General features: G+C 40.6%; 1 protein-coding gene across 1 annotated transcript in view; it reads right to left on the reverse strand.

Moving 5' to 3' along the window:
• LOC117285290 (putative DMBT1-like protein) overlaps positions 1–10058 on the reverse strand; it is a 20731-nt gene extending 10673 nt beyond the window's left edge. The window contains exons 1-4 of the mRNA XM_033761227.1: positions 10047–10058; positions 8013–8226; positions 6746–6814; positions 4993–5061 (exon numbers count right to left, since the gene is read on the reverse strand). Coding sequence (XP_033617118.1) covers positions 4993–5061; positions 6746–6814; positions 8013–8226; positions 10047–10058 — 364 coding nt within the window. The remainder of the gene's footprint in view (positions 1–4992; positions 5062–6745; positions 6815–8012; positions 8227–10046) is intronic.
• Positions 10059–22341: the final 12283 nt, after the last annotated feature.

Genomic DNA, 22341 nt, shown 5'->3' on the forward strand with positions numbered 1-22341 from the left:
GTTTTTTTTTTTTTTTTTTTTTTTTTTTTGGTACTGGGGATCGAACTCGGGTCCTTGTGCTCACGAGGTAGGTGCTGGAACCACTGATCTGAATCCCTGGCCCTATAAGATTTGGTCTTGATTGACCTTCACAACAAGTCTTTGATCTTTTTGCTAATGAAGAAAATGATTCAAGGAGTTCAAGTAATCTGCCCAAGGTCAAATACCTCTACATAGTCTTCTTGAACTTGAATGCAAACACTGTAACAGAAATTTAAATTTTGACCAGTTAAACACTGTCTTTAAGAACATGAGACTTGATTTGGTACTGAATGTTTTTCTTGTTTTGTTTTTTGTTTTTGGTACCAGTGACCGACCACTCAGGACCTCATGCTTGCCAGGGAGGTGCTATGCCACTGAGCTAAATCCCCAGCCCCTTGATTTTGCAACTGAGAAATGAATCAGATTCCATAATTGGTAGCATGAGCTAAAACATGATTTGCAAAATGGATAAATTATATAAAACTATAACATCCAAAACACATTATCTAAACAGCTTTATAGACTCATCTACTTCACAATAAGAGTATCACTAATCTGGTTTTAATAGCATTTTTTCAGTGAACCCACATTTCAAAAATAGGAATACTAACTGCTCTAACTTACCCAGCACACAATTCCGGGCAATCTCTATCATGCTACAAAGGAGAGTTTTTACAGACATCAGGAAATCTCAGACTAGACTGACACTCACATGTATTACATGCATTTTCCCACTCTGCTGTTGGAAAACCAGCAGCCAAACATATCACCTCACTTCCATCAGCTCCTCAATGCCTCATTCTTAAATACAGACATACAGCTAGAAATGCCCAGATCTCTGAGAAATGCCACTATTTTAAGAAATATAATTAGAACAGGTAGAAAAGCAGAGAGGAGAAACAGGAACATCAAAAGGAGCCGAGTAATATTTTGAATAGAAAGCAATAATACAGATACCAAGAAAGAGAAAGTACCACATCTGTGAAACAAGAACTGGCAGCCATGAAAAAGGAAAGGTCAGACAACAAAGAAGTGCTCTTAAAATTGAGAAATAAAATGGCTGAAACTTAAAAAAATCCACCTAGAAGATAATGTTGAAGAGAACTTAAGAGAAAAAGATTTTAAAGATGCAAAATTAAAGACGACTCACAAAATTTAGCATATCAACATAGAAAATCCAACAGCTGCTTAAATAATTTTTAAAAGAACAAACAGAACTAGTAAGGAGTGAATTATAAAGCAACTCAATAAAATGTAAGAACTAAATGGAGGATACACACTTCTAAACTAAAAGCTTAAACTGTGAGCAAGATAATGTATGAAAGACTCAGAAGAAGGTGAAATATCATGAAGCTCAAAACACAAGGAACTATGAAAGGTCCTATAATTTTCCAGAAAAAAAGACAACACACAAAAACAATCAGGAAGACATCAAGGTTACAATATCCTAATTAAGGTCATGATGCACACAGAAAGTAGGTCTGCAAGAAGTTTATCTCTATCTAGTACTGTCTTCCCAAAAAGCAGTTTATCAAGTGGAAGCACGTAAGTTTGAGATCAGAAATATATGTGTTTAAGCCTTGACTTTACCACTTTCTAGTCAACTAATTCTAGGAAAATTAATTTTTCCGTGACCCATATGTTAAAAAGTAAGGGTGAAGCAGAGGTACCTTTATTTGTAGGTTCTGTGATCATAAATTGAAGTATTAGTTATTTGAAAGTATCCGATTTTCTACTGAGCACATTTTGATTCCATAAATAATGGTTCCTTCTCCCACTTTCCCAAAAGACTTACCCGCCAGGCGCAGGGTCACAGGATCTGTTATTGCTATGGTTGCAGATAATCCATTCCCTAGCACAAAGATAACCTCAGGTCTCCCTATTAAGACTTCCATAAACCCAGCTTGGGTCAGCCCAAAGTTTACAGCCAAATATGCGATCCTTGATTCAGTTCTTCTAGGGGCAAGTAGTCTCCACAGGGATCTAGCTGGCACTCCTTGGTGTGGCTTCAGGTCTTGCAAATGCCAGCTCTGTGCTGGGTACATGGCTCCTTTTCCCCACCTCCCCCGCTACAGAACAAATGCCAACTGACTTGCTGGAGTGAGGTTCAGGGGAAGTGCAGCAGGCTCTGTGGTAGACACAGGTGCCAAGAATGCCTGATCTGTGAGTACAAAATAAAGAGAGGCCTTGTTCACTGCTGCACACCTCCTCACTGCCCAAGGAGACAACAGCCCAGAGAGAATGGCTGATTAAGTAAAAGCATATACTTCTGCTCAGTTTGCCCCACCAATTTTTGGTTGGCTCCCCCATCTCCTTTTCTGCCATATTCATCCCGCTGTGGATATCACAATCCACAGTGGGAAGGAAAGTGCTAGAACTCTGGGGCTGTATCCTTGGATGGGACGCTTCAGCTCTCTAGGTTGCTTCACCTGACTTGCCATGCAAGTGTTCTGCTGGCCAGCGAAGATGCAGAACAGCTGTGGCACCTGGTCTGTTTGAGCCGCAGTCAGAATCAAATGAAGCACCAACTAGCTCAGTTTAATAGTTTAAATAGAACTGCTTATCAAATTAAGGTTTTAACACGAAGATAAGGTCATCAAGCCTACTGCTTAGTAAGCTACCTGATATTAATTAATGTTTCACATCATTGCTATTAGAATGTTTAGTCAATCAAATAGCACCCATAGGGCCGGGGATTTGGCTTAGTGCACCGCCCCTGCCTCACAAGCTCAAGGTCCTGAGTTCAACCCCTGCTACTGAAAAACAAACAAACAAATAAACAAACAAATAGCACCCATAGAATGGGCTATTTATTACTGGAATCATAAGAGTCCCTGTAAGTTGGAAGCTAGTAGAAATATCCAGAGAGTTTTATCACTAATGGCAGAATGAGTACAATGCCAGGAAAGCAGTAGAAATGAGAAAAGCTGAGAAAAAAATCTGGCCGATGGTAGAGCTTTTATAACAGAAATCAGAACAAACATAGAATTTAACAAGGAGAGGCACTGAAATATGATGGCTACAAGAGTATAACAGGCAAAGAGAAAAATTCTCATTCTTAAGATATGTTGTTTTATAGCATAATTAGGAGGAGAATTAGAGCCCAAGATCATGAAGAAATTTAACGTCCTCAAGGAGATAAGATCACTTAAAACAACTTGATTAGACCTCTCTACAACTATTTGTGTGTATTGCTCTAAGCACTTGGAACTGAGCAAACTAAATTTTACAGATAGTCTTCAGTGCCCATCTCAGTGAACAGGAGCTTAGCAGCTAAGTGAGCAGGGAAAATCTGGGGTAACATAAACCTCTGTTAGAGAATCCTGGTGCCGACTAGCAGAGGAATTAACATGACTTAACACCTCTCTTAGAGAATACAGATTTCTAATATGGGTTCTAATTAACTGATAAAGTTGGTTCTATGCTTGTCTTGCAATTCTTATGTCTAGTGCGTTTAAACATAGAAAATATGTAACATATAAAGACTATTCTAATGAATGCTTATTTTAGACTTATCATTATATGACTATGAATGTTAAAAAGAGTCAAAGGAAACACATCTGACGTTGATAAAGTGCTAACTCTAATAGTACAAAAAGAATTAAACAAACAAACAAACAAAATGATCTTATTCTTTCTTTTTTTTTTTTTTTTTGGTTCGGGGGATTGAACTCAGGACCTTGCACTTGCAAAGCAGATGGGAGAACCATTGAGCTAAATCCCCAGCCCAAAAGCTATCTTATGGACTCTTGGGCTGGGGATTTAACCCACTGGTGCTGCCGCCTGCCTCTCAAGCACAAGGTCCAAATTTGATCCCCAGTACCAAAAAAAAAAAAAAAAAATATTCGCCCTTAATCTTTTTGGTGTCAGGTAAATTAGAGATCCATTCTCAAAGGGTCTCAATGAGAGCCTGTCTGGCCCGAGATCTCATACTGACGGCAACTTTTATGGATTCCAATCATAACATCTTCATTGTTAAATGGGGAGAACATTTTCCCTGCCTAACAGAAAGGACTTGTGGGGAGGGAGACTAGAAGGAATAATGGGTGTTAATACTGAAGGAATCTGACTGCCACGATCCTGATCAGAGAGCCCTCTAACCTGCCCCCTCCGAGCACAGCTGCACCTGGGGAACCTACCAGCCCTGCTACTGATAGCAGCCGCTCCCTGTGCTTTCCCAAGCCTTGTCCCCTGGCAATCATTACTTCTTGTGCTCTCTCAAGCTTTGTTCTTGGAAGGTGGCCGCAACCCCCTTTCACTGAACCTCTCCATCTTCATGACCCTACGAAAGACCCCACAGCCTGTATGAGAAATGCTGGTCTGGTCTCTAGTGCCAGAATGGTCCCTCTCAGATTTGTTCTGGAGTAAATCTGTCCTGTCGAGCTTGTACATTTGTTTCTTTTCCTTTTTCCTAACAGATACGTTCTATATTGAAAGTACAAAATATTCAATGTCATTATAGTCATAAAAAGCTATGTGCTAATGAGAAAATTTAAAAAAGACTAGGCATCCTTGTAGGGATGCATTTTGCATTAAGCACAACGTAATGTGTGTAGAAGAAAAAAGCAGAAAATATAAGTAAAAAATACTTTAAAAAACAATTAGATATATTTCAAATTGTGATAGTTAGCATTCACAATATATCAACACATTAAAAAGTCACTATCTTCATGTCATTTTCTCAATATATCTGGCTAATGGAGTCATCCCCATGTATCAGTTCCAGACAAAGCAGAATGGTTACGTTAGAGCTCCCTGATTCAATGTATTCATAAATAGAGAGGAGAAAACATCACTTTGCCAATGGTGTTTCCTCGATGAGAAGAGCCAGGGAGGACACAATGACGTGGAAGTCCCTAGTGATGACCCTGGTATGTGTGCTTGTGGGGGTGGGGGTGGAGTTGTCTTTGTTGGCCCTTATTCTTCTCTGCTCCAAGAGCAAGCACTAAGAAACTTACTGTAGAGACTCACCTTCCGGCCTGAGCATCAGTTTCAGGGCAGCAGTTTCAGAGAAAGGAAATGTGGTTGAAGATACGTGTCCTGTCAGTGTGAAAATTGGAGAAGGAGAGTATTTACACTAAATTACAAACTGTTAAGGGATAACACTTTGCCCTTCCTGACAGTCCCTTCCACGCAGTGCTAGCACTTTCCCATTCCTTCCTCACTTTAGCTTATGAGAGCCACTGCATAATTCTGCCCCTTTTCCTCTTGGAAGTCAGCCTGCCCTTCAAACAAGTATCTGCTCTGCTCCTCTTAACTCAAAATGTTATAGCCAGCAGACACATCTTTCCAAGATGGAGAAGAATTAAGTGTTTGTTTTCGGAAAAAAGGAAAGCTGATATAATTCATTGGCAGCTAATCGGATCGTAAGAAATATAAAAGTAAATTCTTCAGGCCAAGGAATACAAGACAGAAACTTGGATCAATCCAGAAAAACGAGGTGTACCAGGCATGCTAAAGTGTTAGAATAAATCCGACACAAAGCTTAAATATTGCATGGTTTCTCTTATATAAGAAATGTAAAGAGCAAAATAAAAGATAGATAACAGGAAATAAGGAGACAGATATTTTGTAAATGGGAAGAGGATCAAGAGATGGAGGGAGAGGGAAGAAAGGGGAAGGACATGAAAAAAGAAGTAAGATATGTTATGCACAGCCACCGACTTTCCACAAGGAATGTAATCATTACGTTCTGTGAATATGTACCAGTAAAATATAAAGATGGAAAAAAGCTGAGTCTAATAGTATATTACTTCCCCCAAAAAATGTGTGTATATGCATATATGTGTGTATATGTACAATGACTTTTTTATGTTTAATTCTAAAAGTGTAACAAAATATTGTAGAGCCTATAATTAAGTAAATTACAATGTTTTGCAATGATTGCACAAAGGATGAGAGCGATTGAAAATGTACCATTGTAAGGTTCTTACATTGCACATGACATGATATAGTGCCATTTGAAGGTTGACTTCATCACATACGTACAGAAGATGCTATTAGAAGCCGTAGCTCAACTATTCAATATCAAAGAAAGAGGAAGTCAGCAGAAGAAATAAAATGGAACCACAGAGAGTAGTTACTCAAAAGAAGGCAGGAAAAGAGGAAAAAAGAGGGTTAATAAAGACTGGGAAGAAGGAAAAATAGGGGTCACGGGAAGAAATTAGTCAGTGGGCATAAACTTATAATTAAATGGAAGGAATAAATTCTGTTATATGGTAGGGGTCACCATTGTTAACAATCATGTGAAGTGTATTTCAAAATAGCTAAGAGACAGTTCAATCAATACTGAAAATAAAAGTCAGAAAAGACGGAAGAGGGACTTCTGAGTGTTCTCACCACAAAGAAATGATGAATTCTTGAGGTGATCTACATCACTGCATAACATGCATGTGTCAAAGGACTGTACTACATCTCAGAAATACCTAAAATTATTATGTGTCAATTAGAAAACAAAGGTAAAAGCAGCTCCAGGAAAAAGGCAGAGATAAAAAATCTTTTTTGAAATCAGACATCAGACTTGTGGAAATGGAGGTAGTTGGACTTCCTAAATTTCTATACACAGTGCTCCTCTCCAAAATTGGGAGAACCAGCCCTTCTCCTACGGTTGCTGCGGGGTTTTGCCGCTATGAATTGTGCTGCTTGTGACCTTCTTGGCTTGTGGCAGAGAGGTAGCACCCTTTCCTCGCTCTCCAAGTCCACAGAGGTGTCAGGCAGGACTCACCGGCCGCTGTGGATGTGAAAGGAAGGCGAGGAGACTGCGGTGTGTGGGGGGCTGCCGCCAGTCCATCACCTGTGAGCAGAGGGAACAAGACGTCCTTTATGGGCAGAGGCTCCCAAAATCCGCAGAGGAGAGGAAAAGCGTGAAAACAAGAACTACTTGAAAGGAAAAGTCAAGCACTTTCTAGCAAGCCTTTTCTCCTTCGCAGGTAAATGTCCAGATGAACACCCCCCACTCACTTACCCCTGGCCCTTCAGAGCCACAGCAGCAGGGAAAACTCTAGCAATGGAAGAGACTATTCATCTGGTTTCGTTATTTCTTAAAGGCCTGCCTAGCCAATATTGGAGTTTCTTTGATTTTGTGCCGGTTTTTCCTCTAGAGATTTCTCAAGATTCCTCACTCAGAGACTGCCTTCAGCTTAACCACCAGGCAATTGGTCAAAGTGTTCTGTTCACTGTAGGGCAGGTAGAAGACAAGTTCACTTTTTAATCTGGGGGCCACACAGTGATTTGCAGGATGGGTCTTAATGCATAAAACATGAACTTCCTTGCCTATCAGTCATGCTGAAGGACACCTGCTGTGGCTCAGGGCAGGGGAGAATGTACTGCAAATGCCATCCTTGCCTCTCCTTCCTGGCCATTTTGTCAAGCAACGTTACAGCTATCCTGGCAGGAGCACACAAAGGGAAGACCTGCCCTGACTTCCTACGGCTGTTTAACCATCCTCCTCTTCTCTTCCTGCGAATTCACCTGCCTCCCCTCATCTTGCGTCTTCAGCCCCTCTCAGGTGCGTGACATGAAAGCCAGGCCACTGCTGCTGTTTCTGCTGCTGGTGCTCCTGGTAGGCCAGTCTACAGGAGATAGTTTACCTTTATTTGCGCACAAAATGCATGTGACTCTTGTCTAATTGCTCCCATTATTTAAGTCCATAAATCGGTTTGACCTTATAAGAGTTTTTTAAGGAGAATTATTGGTTCACGGTGTCTGCCCCAGATTGAGGAAGTGTCTTCTGCACAGTGAACAGAGCTATAAGCAAACACAGCAAGCACAGGTGACCCACCTATGAGTGAGTACCCTGTGGACACAGCTTCAGACCCTGCAGATGGACTAGGGCTTGGTGGATCTTCGGCACTTGGGTGTTGAAAGAGCAACTGAGTAGGTTGGTGGGCTTATTTTAACTGTCCTATAACTGTCTAATGACTGTTGTGAGCGTGGACCAAAGTTGCCAGGGAGCACAAAGCAGTGACACCCAAAAGGTGATGGCCCCTCACCTGCACAGATGACTCCTGCATCCTCCAGGTGCCTACACTTGTGTCCAGCCTGGCTCCCATGCATGCACTGGCCCAGGTGGCTCTCACTGCCCACACACTGCACACCATCCAGCAGGATTTTCCTGGAGCCTGTTCCAGAGTGAGCCCCTGAGGAGGCTGCCACTGCCTGGCCACACTGCAGCTGGCAGCACACAACAGTGGCCTCGGCCAGGTCCTAGAGGTCATCACACGCTGTCCCCCATGTTCCCTGGACAAGGACCTCCACGTGGCCTGAACATCTCCCTGTGCCATTCAGCAGCCTCACCTATATCCAGAGTCCTGGGGGGCAACCCAAGAGGAGGGATATTAAGGACGGATCCTCCAGCCTCTGAACGGTTTCCTTTATTCTTTTAAATTCCTAGTTGGGCACCTTCTCATTTTACAAACATGTAAGATCACACAGCTCTGAGGCACTCACACGTTCAGAATGGCCAGGGTAATTTGCAACTTCAAATGAAAATGGACTTTGCTAAATCCTCCACTCAAAATGATGAAAGCCTTTAGAAACTTCAGAACTCCTAGGGTTCTCCAAATAAGAACATTTTATGCACATATGATTCCCTTTTCAACATAGCCAATGAAACAGTAAGCTAGACTGTGCTAGGCAAATCACAGCCACATAGATATCCTGTTATCCAGCATAGCCTTGGAGTGTCTTGGTCCTTTTGGAATCATGAAAATCTTTTCTCATGGCTTTACCACATGAAGGAGGCTGAGGACAGGAACAGTTTGTGTCTATGAGTGAAATGCCAGAGACCCCGAGGGCCACTAACTTTCACATTTCTTCCTTAATCTTTATAGCAGGGGTGGGCTCCCATTTTGTAGATAAAGAAACTGAGACTTGACAGGGTTAAGAAAATTTCCCTAAGTCTACCAGCGGGCACATGGATTGTTTTCTACTCAGTTGCCCCAGCTTGGAAAGTACCTCTCTCACTGCCGTCCATCAGCCCTTGATAGGTCAGGACCTACTTCTGTACCTGTGGATGGAGCAGTCCAGGGCTCAGGGACTGTTATCAGTGATGGCTCTGCAAAGATGTCAGCTATAACAAACACAAACCTGGGTCACAATCAGTCGGCAGGGTGACAAAAGTTAAGTGAACGCTCTGCACATCCAAAGACCCAGTACCCTTCGAACATGCTCTGTTTTCTTTTGATTATTCTAGATTGGTCACCATCATTACCATCAAACAAGATGGTTTTTAACTTTTTAATCATTCATTTAATTTGTAGTCAACTTTTCCTGAATCCTTTGCTCAGTAGATACAGTAAGCTAGACAAAATAGAAAAAAACTTGGAGATAAGATCCATAAGAAAAACTGAGGGAATAAGAGCTATTTCTATGTTAGTAATGTCGTGTGCCATCATTGATTCAAAAGCATTTCTTGACTGTAAAGAAGGAAATAAAGAATGCTTGCAGGTAAGGCTTGTAACTTAGGCTCTGAGAAGCTGGAACAAGTATCAAGTCACTGTGGATTTTGAGAGATGTCAGCAAGAAGGGTAAAAATGCAGAAGATGTGCCTTCTTCCAAGGGAAACACTTGGACGGGTAGGTATAAAAAGAAGAGCTTCTTTCAGGAAACTGGAATTGGAGGGTGGCGGCCATGACTTCAGACACTCGGAGACGTGAGGTAATATGTATTTGAATTTGACTGGAATACTTTTGTAGCTATGACACATTTGTCCAAACTATCTGGATTTCAATACTTTTCGTATTCATGTTATGCAAAAGACTTCCCAAGAGATGGCACATGAAGAAAAGGGAATTTGGGTCAAATGTATCGCATAAGCCTGACATCCTGAGATTTCTAGTGAGCATTTTGAGGATTGGGTGTACATAAAGACTCCTAGATATCTGTAGCAAAGAGACTTGTCTACTGTGTTTAATGCATTTTTCTAAAGTCACAGGACCACAGAATCCACATGTGTGTGATCTATGCCTGTGTGAATGTACAACTGGCCTAAGTATGCTGTTAAACTAGCATTATTAGAATCTTACTTTCAGAAACATCTTTATTTCACAATCTAAAGAATCCTGGCAGGGACTGGGGGTTTCTAGCAATACTTGCTATTAAATGTCTAATTTTGCTCATAGTTCCAGAAAAATGATGTGTTCTGTAAACCTCAATCAATGCATAGGATATAAGGTTTCGATGCACATTGAAAAAAGGTACACATATGTACCTGCTGGTTTCTGCTCTTTCACAGAAGTGATGGATTCTATTGTTACTGCAACAGCTACAGTGAAAAGAAAACATCAGTTAGTTAACAAACAGCTCTCCAAAGAGATAAATGAAAGTCAAGTAAAGGGAAAGCTATCAGGCACTCTAATTCCAATTCCAATGGCTAGCATCTCTTTTAAAAAAATAACATGAGAAACCAATACTAAAGGCCTTAGTGAGTTTCCAGGCTAAAGACATGATTGTTTTAATCTGAGATCTAATTCTTATTCCATCACTTATTACATATAAACTTCATCTTTACAAGAAACAATTTGTTGAATTTTTAAAAATTAAGTGCCCTTTATTATACATCAAACCCATAAAATTCTTGTGGATAAGTCCAATAAATATGTGGAGAATCTACATGCAGGAAACTGCAGGATCCTGATGAGATAAACAAGGTTGTTTTTATCAAAGCAATATTTTGCACACCTATAATATATATGATTTTTAATTCATACTTCAGTAAAGCTAGAAAAATAAAATTTGAGTCAAGAGAAAAAAGTCTAGGTTACTCTGGTGTGAGAAACTGAAAGGGTAAATAAGGAGCAAAATGTGTAACAGATATTGAGAAGGGAAAAATATTCAAATGGAAAGGAGAACAAGGGAGGTGGGAGGAGAAAAGGAAGGAAGGGCGAAGAAAATATAGAAATCAAGCTTTTGTAAGTGAGGGGGGAAAGGGATTAAGGAGGGGGTAGGAGGAAAAAGAAAAAATCAGGATATATTATGGACAGGTACTTAGGATGAATGTTACCATTATATATCTCTAACGTGTACCGATAAAATTAATTTTTAAAAAAGAAAATATGAACAAAGTTGGAAGGCTCACACCATCTGACTTTAACACTCCTTTGAAACTATAGTAATCCAGCTGGGCGTGGTGGCACTCGCCTGTAATCCCAGCACTCAGGAGGCTGAGACAGGAGGATCACTGTGATTTATATCTCTAACGTGTACCGATAAAATTAATTTTTAAAAAAGAAAATATGAACAAAGTTGGAAGACTCACACCATCTGACTTTAACACTCCTTTGAAACTATAGTAATCCAGCTGGGTGTGGTGGCACTCGCCTGTAATCCCAGCACTCAGGAGGCTGAGACAGGAGGATCACTGTGATTTTGAGACCAGCCTGGGCTGCACAGTGAGTTCCAGGTCAGCGTCAACTACACAGTGAGACCCTGTCTCAAAAAACAAACAAATAAAAAAGAAATGATAGTAATCAAAGCTGTGATATGGACATGAGGATGGTCATACAAATCCATAGAACAAAAAGAGGAATCTAGAATAAAATATATCTGTAGATATATATAATTTTTAGCAAAAGTTTCAACTATCTCAATAGAGACAGCATAGTCTTCTCAATGATGTTGCAATGATTAGACATTTATGAAAAAAGACCTTTGAATTTTATGGACATGAGGATGGTCATACAAATCCATAGAACAAAAAGAGGAATCTAGAATAAAATATATATCTGTAGATATATATATATATAATTTTTAGCAAAAGTTTCAACTATCTCAATAGAGACAGCATGGTCTTCTCAATGATGTTGCAATGATTAGACATTTATGAAAAAAGACCTTTGAATTAAATATTATACCAAACACAAAAATCAATTTTTGATCATATAAATAAATGAAGCATATGGAAGAATGCAGGTAATAACAATCGGAGAGAATTTTAGTTAAGCAAGTCTTTCTTAGATAAAAATGTCAGTAAACTGGGCTTCCTTAAATATTTTAAATGTGCCCTTTTAAAAATGCTGTTGATAGCAGGCATGATGGCTCACGCCTCTAATCCCAGCACTCGGGAGGCTGAGGCAGGTGGATCGCTGTGAGTTCAAGACCAGCCTGGGCTACATAGTGAGTTCCAGGTCAGTCTCAACTACGTAGTGAGACCCTGTCTCAAAAAAACAAAACAAAACAAAAAAAAACGCTGTTGATAAAATGAAAAGACAATCCACAGACTGAGAAGAAATGTTTGTGAAACAAGTATCTGACAAAGTACTTGTATCTATAATATACAAATGTCTTGCAACACATTAACAGACAACTCAGTTTTTAAAAAAAACATAAAAGATTTGAATAGACATTTCACCAGAGATAAAAATAAGCAAATAAAAAATGCTCAACTCCATTTGTCTTTAGAGAAATATAGCTTGAAACAACAAAGTATGTTATATGCATGTGCTAATATGCCAAAATGAAACCCGTCATTCTATATAACTAATATATGCTAATAAAAAAAAAGAACCTCAAGGAGTTAGTACTATATGGGCTATATAGTGAGTTCAGGGCCAGCCCGAACTACATAGTGAGACCCATTCTCAAAAAATAAAACAAAACAAAACGAAAGCTAGAAATAAATTAATGTCCACCTAGTAGTGAAAAGATGAACAAATTTCGGTAGGTCCATGTAGTGAAATACTACTCAAAAATAAAAGAAGGAATATTTGATGCATAGAATTACAAGGATGATTCTTATAAATCTATGCTAGGTAAAGAGTCCCAATAAAAATATTCTGTAGGGCTGGAGATTTAGCTCAGAGTTTCTGCCGCTTGCCTCACAAGCAGAAGGACCTGAGTTAGATCGCTGGTACCCCCCTAAAATGTTCTGTGCTGCTTGATTGCATTATATGATATTCTGGGAACAGCAAACCTATACAGAGAACTCATATCAGCAGTTGTCGGGGTTTGGGAGTAGGGAGAGAAGTTTAAGAACAAAGAGGGACAAGGAAACTTTATAAGGTAATGGCAATGTTTTATATCTCGATGGTGATGATGGTTACACAACCACAATGATTAGAATTCTTTGAAGTTCTTGGTAGGTTTTTACTGTATGTAAACTATGTCCCAATAATACTAATTTTTAATGAAAGGTAACTCTGGATGTTGAGAGCACATAGGCTCAGAAGCCAGGTAAAACACCTGCAAGGAAACTTTATAAGGTAATGGCAATGTTTTATATCTCGATGGTGATGATGGTTACACAACCACAATGATTAGAATTCTTTGAAGTTCTTGGTAGGTTTTTACTGTATGTAAACTATGTCCCAATAATACTAATTTTTAATGAAAGGTAACTCTGGATGTTGAGAGCACATAGGCTCAGAAGCCAGGTAAAACACCTGTGGTCATCCAGGAAGGAAGGGGTGATGAAGGATAAGGGGCAAGACAATGGCTTTCAGGTGAAGAGGAGGTCACGAGGGCAACCCTGGGCTCCCGTCTACAGCTGAGAAATTAGTTCATCCACGGAGAACTATTTGCGTAAGGCTAGATATCCAGAGGTGTGAAGACTTTTTAGAGATTTGCTGAAATAGTCTTCTTTGGATGTTAAGCTCTGTAGATACTTAATCATAAAAACATAAACTAACTAAGGAAGTAATTCACAAATACAAGGTGTGATTTACTGGAGAGACTAGGTGTTGATGGTGACAGTGCAGGTAAGGCCAATGCAGAGAAAGACGAGATGGATGATGATGATGATGATGACGCTGACGAAGGCGACGATGAAGACAGTGGTGATGAAGATGAAGACGATGAGAGTGATGGTGGTGATGATGATGATGATGATGAAGATGATGAAGATGAAGATGGTGGTGGTGATGATGAAGATGGTAATGAAGATGATGATGATGGTTCTGCTTCTGTTTATTAGGATAAGAAATATTCTATTGAGTTATGTTTTAAGACAGTGATTCTCAAAATGTGATCCCCAGACCAGAGGTACATAAGCATCCTAAATTTGTCAGAAGTGCGCATTCTCATACCTTACCCTACAGCTAACAAATAAAACACCCAAGGGTAGGGTTCAGAAATCCGTGTTTTAATCAGTCACAGGGGGTTTCTAATGCACAATTAAGTCTAACACTACTTTAGGATTTAAAAAGAAGTAAACCAAACGGCCCCATGGTATTTTTGAGTGGCAGAGGTGCTGTGAAATCATATATGTATAAAATTTTTAATTTCTCTGTTTTCTCTCAAAGAGTCTGTGAGGACTGAGGAGCACAGTGATAGTAGAGTATATCCTGAAATCAAGGGCTGCTAATTGTGTTCTTCAGTCACCACAGGAAGGTCCTGTCAAGCCTGCAGCTACCTGGTGACTGGGTTCTCATTTGGAAAGATTCTTCTCTTGGGGTACTGGGTAGTACAGTGAGCTAATTCCTAGCCTCCTGGCCAGTGATGTCACTCCTAAGCCTGGAACTCTCCTCAAAGACTCATTCCCAAGGATACCAGGACCTAACCTGGGCGACTGCCCAGAAGAGGGGCATTCAGACCAGGACCATGGGGCTGCCTGTAGGACAGCTTGACATGTGAGAGCTCAGCCTCCTGAGCTGTGCTCTAAATCCATCTGTTATGGAGGGTTGGTATCAGCTGGGAACACCTTCTAAACTTCAGGTAACAATGGGCCATTCAAATCAGTCTCTGTAAATGGCTTAAAGCTTGATTCCACTGGTTCATTTGCATCCCACTTCTAGTAGGCAGATTAAACAGTAAATAGGTGGAAGTCAAAGTAGAATGGGATGTAGAAATCAGTCTTCCTTGGAAGAGAGGAGCTTGCCTCACTGAAGACCTGACAGTGTAGAGAGAGAGAAGATGCCAGCCCTCCCACAAGGAGTAGTTAAGCCATTCTGCCCATGAGTCATTTAGAATGCAAAAGGACCCTCACCAGAGCAGATGACTCCAGCATCCTCGTCATGGCTACAGTTGTGAGTGAACCAGCTGTCATGGGTGCACAAGGACAGGCTGCTCTCTGTGCCAGTGCAGTGCACATTGTCTAAGAGGATCTTTCCAAAGCCTGGGCCAAAGTGGGCACCAAGGGGGGCAGACAGAGCTAGGCCACACCCAAGCTGCCTGCACACCACCTGTGTCTCTGGCAGGCCCCAGCCTTCATCACACACTGACCCCCTGGTAGGAAACCCTGGTAGGAAACCTCCACCCGTCCAGAGCATCTTCCTGTGCCATTCTCCAGTCTCAGCCTGGGCCAGGCTTCTGTAGAGACAAAAACAAGGGTAAGTGCCAAACTCACCTTATTTGCCTGGTGTGTTAGTGAGATTTTCATTGCTGTGACAAAATACATGAGAACAACAACTTAAAGGAGGGAAGATTTATTTTGATTCATGGTGTCAGAGGTTTCAGTCCGTGGTCAGCTGAGTTCATTGCTTTTGGTCCTGTGGCAACGCAGAAATACCATGGCAGATGGCCTCATAGAGAAAAGCTGCTCACCTCATGGCAGCCAGGAAGCAAAGGCAGAAAAGAACCGGGACGAGGTACACTCTTCTGGATTATGCCCCAGTAACCTACTTCCTCAGTAGGTTCCACCTCCTACCAGCCCATTCAGCAACCAATCGATCCACTCATGAGGTTAGCATATCGTGATCCAGTCATGCTGCAAAGTCTTATTTGAACACATAAGTCTTTGGGGAAACATTTTTGATCCAAACCATCACACCTGGCTTAAAAATTGAGAAGAGTCTTTAAACCACCTCAGATTTATAATAGCACTGTAGTAAAGAAAGTGCTTGATAATCACACCACAATGTGATGTGCTCTTCACTAGTCACTAAACAAAGCAGAACTAGGTATTAAAATAGATTATTTCTCATTCTTTGGTCCTTGACAACAGTGTGAGAGATGTGAATATTTAGCAAAATGGGGAAATGGATTAAATTTAATAGTATATTCCAAAAATAGAATATTCTACAGCAGTCAACAACAGTGAGACACACACATGCATACACACCTGTTTAACAAAATGGATTGATCTAAAAAATATGACACTGAGTAGAGAAATTGCACTGCATAGAGACTAGCATAATTTATGTGAAAAAACAGCACACAAAAATCATATAATTCATATGTGTAAAAATATAAAGGAGGAGAGACTGGAGCTGGAGTTATTGGGAGCTTCTTGCCTGTCTGTCTGTCTGTCTGTCTTTCTGTCTATCTACATACTTGCAATAATAGGTACTGAACCCAGAGCTGCCCACAAGATGGGCAAGTGCTCTACCACTGAGCCACATCCCCAGCCTTGGAAGCTTCATATGTAATTATTTCATTTCTTGTTAGAAACGGAACCAATTTAACAAAATGTAAACATTGGTCATGTCTAGGTAAAGGGGACGTGATTATTTTCTCTCTTATTCTTTGTATTTCCTGAACTTCACAGTGTTTCCTTGGAATAGCAAGCAAGCACAGCTGACCAGAAGCTGAAGTCATCTGGAAGGACCAACTGAGCAGCCCTGGTCTTCAGGCCAAGATCTGTTTTCTCTCACTCTGGAGCTTTCTTCTGTAGCTCAACAGCTCCCACCTGTGCTACTTCCCGAGGCTTCTTCCAGGCACGGTGACCCCTCTCCACAGTTCACAAGAGCAACAGTGTGTCCCTGGGCAAGGCTGCTCACCTGGTGGGCTGAGCCCAGGCACACTGGCTCTGCGATTGGCAGCTGCAGAGTCCACCACAGGAAGATCTGAAACAACATTGGATTGGGGGTTAGGAATCAAGGTCCCTTTCCTAGGACAGACATAGCACACAGCAGAGGAGGACTCAACTAATATCTGGCAAAAGTCCACCAGATCGTCCATACCTTAACCCAAACATCTGGTCTAGCCACATATTCATAATGAACTGCCAGATTTCAGAAGATGTTGGAGTCAAGTTTAGGTGGCCACAGAAGGCTCCTAAGTGTGATCCCCGTGCTCTTAGTGCCTCCCCTTCCTTAACCCTCCTGGGTTCTGCATGAGGGTACTCAGCAGTAGTAAAGCAAGTCACTAAAAATCGGGAAAAAGTTCTAAAAATCATGATATTCATAAAGTTGTCTTTGATGACCCCTCAGAGGACATTATATAACCTAGTGACCCCCTTCTCTTGCATGTCCCATGTGGATGGTAAGGTGTCTATCTACAAGACTAATGATGGAGTCACTGCTCTTACCGGACAAGATGGTTGGTAACTATTCATTATCTGTTGTGACTGAAACATAAAAAAGTATTTATTAGAAGCATCTGGTTTTGTTAGTTTGTGTATATCTGAAATGCTACCACTCCTTTGTGAAGAGGGTAATTGTAAATAGGGATGACTGACATTGTTTAGAATGATGCTTGGGTCTCTTGAGGGGAGAAATTCACCGCGATGACTGTCTGCAGGACTATTCCTGGTCAAGACCAAAGCTAATTCAATAAGGAGCCAAATACACTGTCCACACATGTACTACCCACACATTCTTTATTCATTCAACAAACATATATTCAGTGCCTATAATGTGCTAAGAACTGCGATGGGTGCTAGGAATATAGTCATGAGTAAAACAGATGAACTCTTTCCTCATTTGGTAGCAGTTTGGTGTTACAGATGGCATCAGACATCACATGTTCTCCCTAGGTCCCTTGGCAGTGAACTTGTCCCATCCCTGGACACCAGTTATCATTTATCTGGACTTAAAATGCCAGATGTGGCATACATGATATACCACACCTAGTTTTTGTTGTTTTAGCTCCCTCACCTACCTGATGACATGGTTGTGTAGTTAACAACCAGGACAGCTGAAGGTGATAGAGCTTTTAGAAAAACAAAGCAAGGAAAATGACTCTTAAAATTCTTTCTTTCTTTCTTTCTTTCTTTCTTTCTTTCTTTCTTTCTTTCTTTCTTTCTTTTGTACTGGGGATCAAACTCAGGACCTTGTGCTTGCGAGCTGTGCCACTGAGGTAAATCCCTGACCCACTGACTCCTGAGATTTAATACTGAATAGAAAAAGAAGGACCCTCTCCATCTGCTCCATATTTCCTGGAGAATTCAATTACCTTTACACAAGTGCTTTCCAAACAAAGAATTTTAAAGGGAACTTTCTTTCTTTTGTACTGGGGATCAAACTCAGGACCTTGTGCTTGCGAGCTGTGCCACTGAGGTAAATCCCTGACCCACTGACTCCTGAGATTTAATACTGAATAGAAAAAGAAGGACCCTCTCCATCTGCTCCATATTTCCTGGAGAATTCAATTACCTTTACACAAGTGCTTTCCAAACAAAGAATTTTAAAGGGAACAGACAGCCTTGAAAGCATCACACTAGACATGAAAACACCATCTCATATCATATGGTTCCATTTATACAAAATATCCAGAATAGGTAAATTCGTAGATACAGAAAGCTAGCTGGTGATTGGCAGAGGCTTGGGGAGGAATAATTTCAGGATGGTCATGGCAGCAGCAGAAGCACCATGGCCCATTCTCCAGCCCGGCAGCCTCGGGGCAGAAGCTCCTCCTCTTCCCGCGTCCACAGGAAAACACGATGTACTCACTGGGCACTGACTGGGCACCAGGCTCTCCGCTGTGTGCTGATAAGGATTCACTGACTTAATCCTCACCACAGCTCCTTGAAATAAGTGACTGTCCCATTTTTTTTGGATGTGATAACTGGAGCACACATCGATAAAGAGACAGGGCAAGACTACATTTGCAGGTGTACTAGAGAGTAGGTTCAGACCCATTGTCCCTGAGTCCTCTCTGAGCACTGCACTGCAGCCAACTGGAAATTCCACTGAGGCTTCAAGGATACCCTTATGTGGTCACAAGGGCTAAATTTCTACTGGTGGCACACACCTGCAATCCTAGTACTCAGGAAGCCAAGGCAGGAGAACCTGCAAGTTTGAGGCCAGCCTGGACTACACAGTCTGAACTATATAGCAAAACCTTGTCTCAAAACAAAAACAAAAACAGTTTTTAAAATCCTAATATTTTAAAAAAATTATTATTTTGAAAGTGTGTCACTATTTGGCCCAGGCTGCCCTCCAACTGCCTCAGCCTCCCAAGAGCTGGAATTACGGGTGTGGGTCAGCACACCTGGCTAAGAAAGCCCAGAATTTTAAAAAACAGACTGAGACAGGAACAAAGCCAGAGGTAAGGGTAAGAAAGAGCTGCTGCCACCATCTAGGCTATGGACATGTGAGTATGTGCACAATATGAAAATTAAATACGGGCTTGGCTCAGAGAACAACTGTTCCCCTCATCTCAAAGTGGTCATTTTGGCTTCTGAATAGGCAATGTGACCGCCAGGCAATATTTAGTAGAGTTTTTAAAGTCATTTAAATGAGAGTTTAGAACAGTCTACGGATTTGGCTTTAGATCTCCAAAGTCGGATTTTGTGTTATCATTCCATCAGCCCAGAGACAGTTCTGACCTAGTTGAGCTTGAGTGTCTGCATTAGGATAACAGAGATTGTAGATGCTCCCTACCCAGCAGTTGGGAAGATTGGATAAGAAAATTCATGTGAAACATTCAATACTGTGATTGAAAGGCATAAGGCAATGCTGTTTACTAGAAATTAAGTTGAATCTATTAGGTATGTAATTGTAAATTTTCCGATAGGCACATCTTAAAAAGGGAAAAGAAACAGGTATAATTAATTTTAATGCTATATGTTATTTAATCCAATATTTCTAAACTACTAAAATTTCAGTTTGTAACCAATATGTGTCAATTAGCAATTTTACTTTTTTTAATAGATCTACATCTTTTTTAAAAGCACGTTTATTGAGGCATGATTGATATACTAAAAAACTGTACGTGTTTAACATATGCAATTTGATGCATTTGGACATAGGCATACATCTGTGATATTCCCACAGTCAAGAGGATAAACATATCTACCACCTTCAGAAGTTTCTTTGTGTCCCTTTCATGAGTGTAATAAGAACATTTTAAGTCATACCACTTTAACAAAATTTTAATGCTATGCTAAATATCTGCACAATGCTACACTATTAACTATAGGTACCATGTATACAGCAAAATCACTAGAATTTATTCATCACGTGTAACTAAATCTTCCTACCCATTGTATACCAGCTCCCCACTTCTCTAGGACTTTGAAAGAGCTAGAGTAGACTTGAAACACACAGAATATCTTAATTCCTACTAGCTGTGTTTCAAGTACTCAGTGGCCACAAAAACAGTGAAGATACAAGGGCTTACTAGAGATTATCATCGACATTGTCAGACTATAAACTACACGCTGGCAAAACAGAAATGTGAGCAGCTACAAACGATGGAGTAGAGACAGTGTCAACAAGCACAACGACAAAAGGAAAATAGATTAAAACGTGTCATAGATCTTGGGAAATGAGGAATAAATATTCCAACAAGAAGGGAAGTGGGAGAAGGGAGGGGAGGAGGAAGGAAGGGACAAGGAAAAATAGAAGGAAACAGTGGAAATGAAGCTTTTGTAAATAAGGAGGGAGAGAGGGATTGAAGGGAGGCGAGGGAAATGGGAAAAAAAGAAGCAAGAAGTATCATTCACAGGTACATATTCCCTATGATGCATGTTATCATTCTATATATTTAAAATCACCTATACAATGAAAATGGACCATAATGGTGACATTACTAGGATGTTCAGCATGATTAAGAAGAGGCATGGCATCTCCATGTGACTCATTTGGAAAAATAATTAAAATTTTCTGAATTTTACCCTTCCTAGACATTAGGCAGGTGCTCTTCTTTATTTTCAAGTTCAAAAGATATAAGATGACCTTCAATAATTTCTCTTTTTTTAACACACACACATGCACTTATACTTTTATCTTTTTTCCTCTTACTCTTTGCATTTGTTCAAGCATACGAGAAGCCTTGAATTACTGTGTTCTTTGATAGTAAATTACAGATAATCAAATATAAAGTGAAACTGGACAACATGATATCTAGACCATCTCAGTCTGTTTTTGCTTAAATCATTTGATCTCAAATGGAACACTGCCAGTCCTAGAGATGGTAGCTGGCTACCACCCTGTGCAGAGGAGGATTTTGCTAAACCCTGTGATGTTAAGGTGAGGTGTCCTACCTGGTGATGCTGAAATTGCAGCAGTTTCAAGAGGGTGTTGAACTGAGATGGCAACAGGTAGAACTAAAATAAAGAAACTTCTGTTAATAGAAAGCAACAGTTCAGAAGCACAGATTCTCTGTGACTTTAGAAGATGTAGTTTTGCCTCAACTCTGAAGCAATCACTGCATAAGCAACAGAAATGCTAACCCACCCCTTAGCCATTGATCCTCAATCCTCTTGAGCTCAATATTCCCCACCCGCTTTCTGTCAGATTGGCCTGATGGTTTGGATTTTCAGGATCCCCTAGGGCAGTTACTCGCTTGTTCTGCTTGCTTTACTGGTAAGCCTGTTGTATTACTGACATTTCTGTTTGGAGGTGCTGCACTATTTATAAGTGTTGAATTATTCGTAGGTATTGTGCTGCTTGTAGGTCGCCCACATTCTCCTCTACTCAGCCAACTGGTTCTATGTCATTTCCAGCCATGGGAATTACTCACAATACCCATAAGGTACCTCGACAGAGAACGCTACAGTAGATGGAGAGCTATTGCTATCTTTTCGTGTTGACTCGGGTGCATGCACCTCTGTCTTCTAGCACACCTTCCTTCTCTACAGTTGTAGTTTAGATCACTCTGCTCAATGTGTGTGAATGACGAGCCCATTTCTGAGCCACTGCCTAGTACCAGCCACGGAATTTTATTTCATAAACAAAGATAGTAGACCGAATATTGCCTCCTCTCCCAAAGATGTCTACATCTTAATCCCCCAATCCTGTGAACATGTTAGGTCATGTGGTAAAGGGGAAATTAAGGCTACAGATGGAAGTGAGCCTACTAATTAGCTGCTTAAACAAATATACTGATTATCTGATCATCCTTGTGGTTCCAATGCAGTCACAAGGTCCTAAAGAATAGAAGTAGGAGGCAGAAGAGAGTAAAGGTGTTAAGCTGCTGGCTTGAAGATAGAGGACTAGAGCCAAGAGCCTAGGAATTCAAGTTGCTTCTAAAAATGGGAAAAAGCAAAAAAAGTGGATTTTCCTTTTCCAGGACTTCCAGAATGAACACAGCCTAGCTGACGTGATGCTATAACTGAGAAGGACCCTTATAGATATCTGACCTTCAGAACTACTAGATAATGAAGTGGTGTTGTTTGACCATCAAGTAATGGCAGTTTGTTATGTTATAGGAATAAAGGGGAACTCAGACAATAAAAAATAGACATTATATGTCACTAAATGATTCTTCTTGCAAAGAAAA

The sequence above is a fragment of the Fukomys damarensis genome, unplaced genomic scaffold, assembly GCF_012274545.1.
Source record: "Fukomys damarensis isolate Sample0158 unplaced genomic scaffold, DMR_v1.0_HiC HiC_scaffold_8, whole genome shotgun sequence".
Classification (NCBI taxonomy): Eukaryota; Metazoa; Chordata; class Mammalia; order Rodentia; family Bathyergidae; genus Fukomys; species Fukomys damarensis.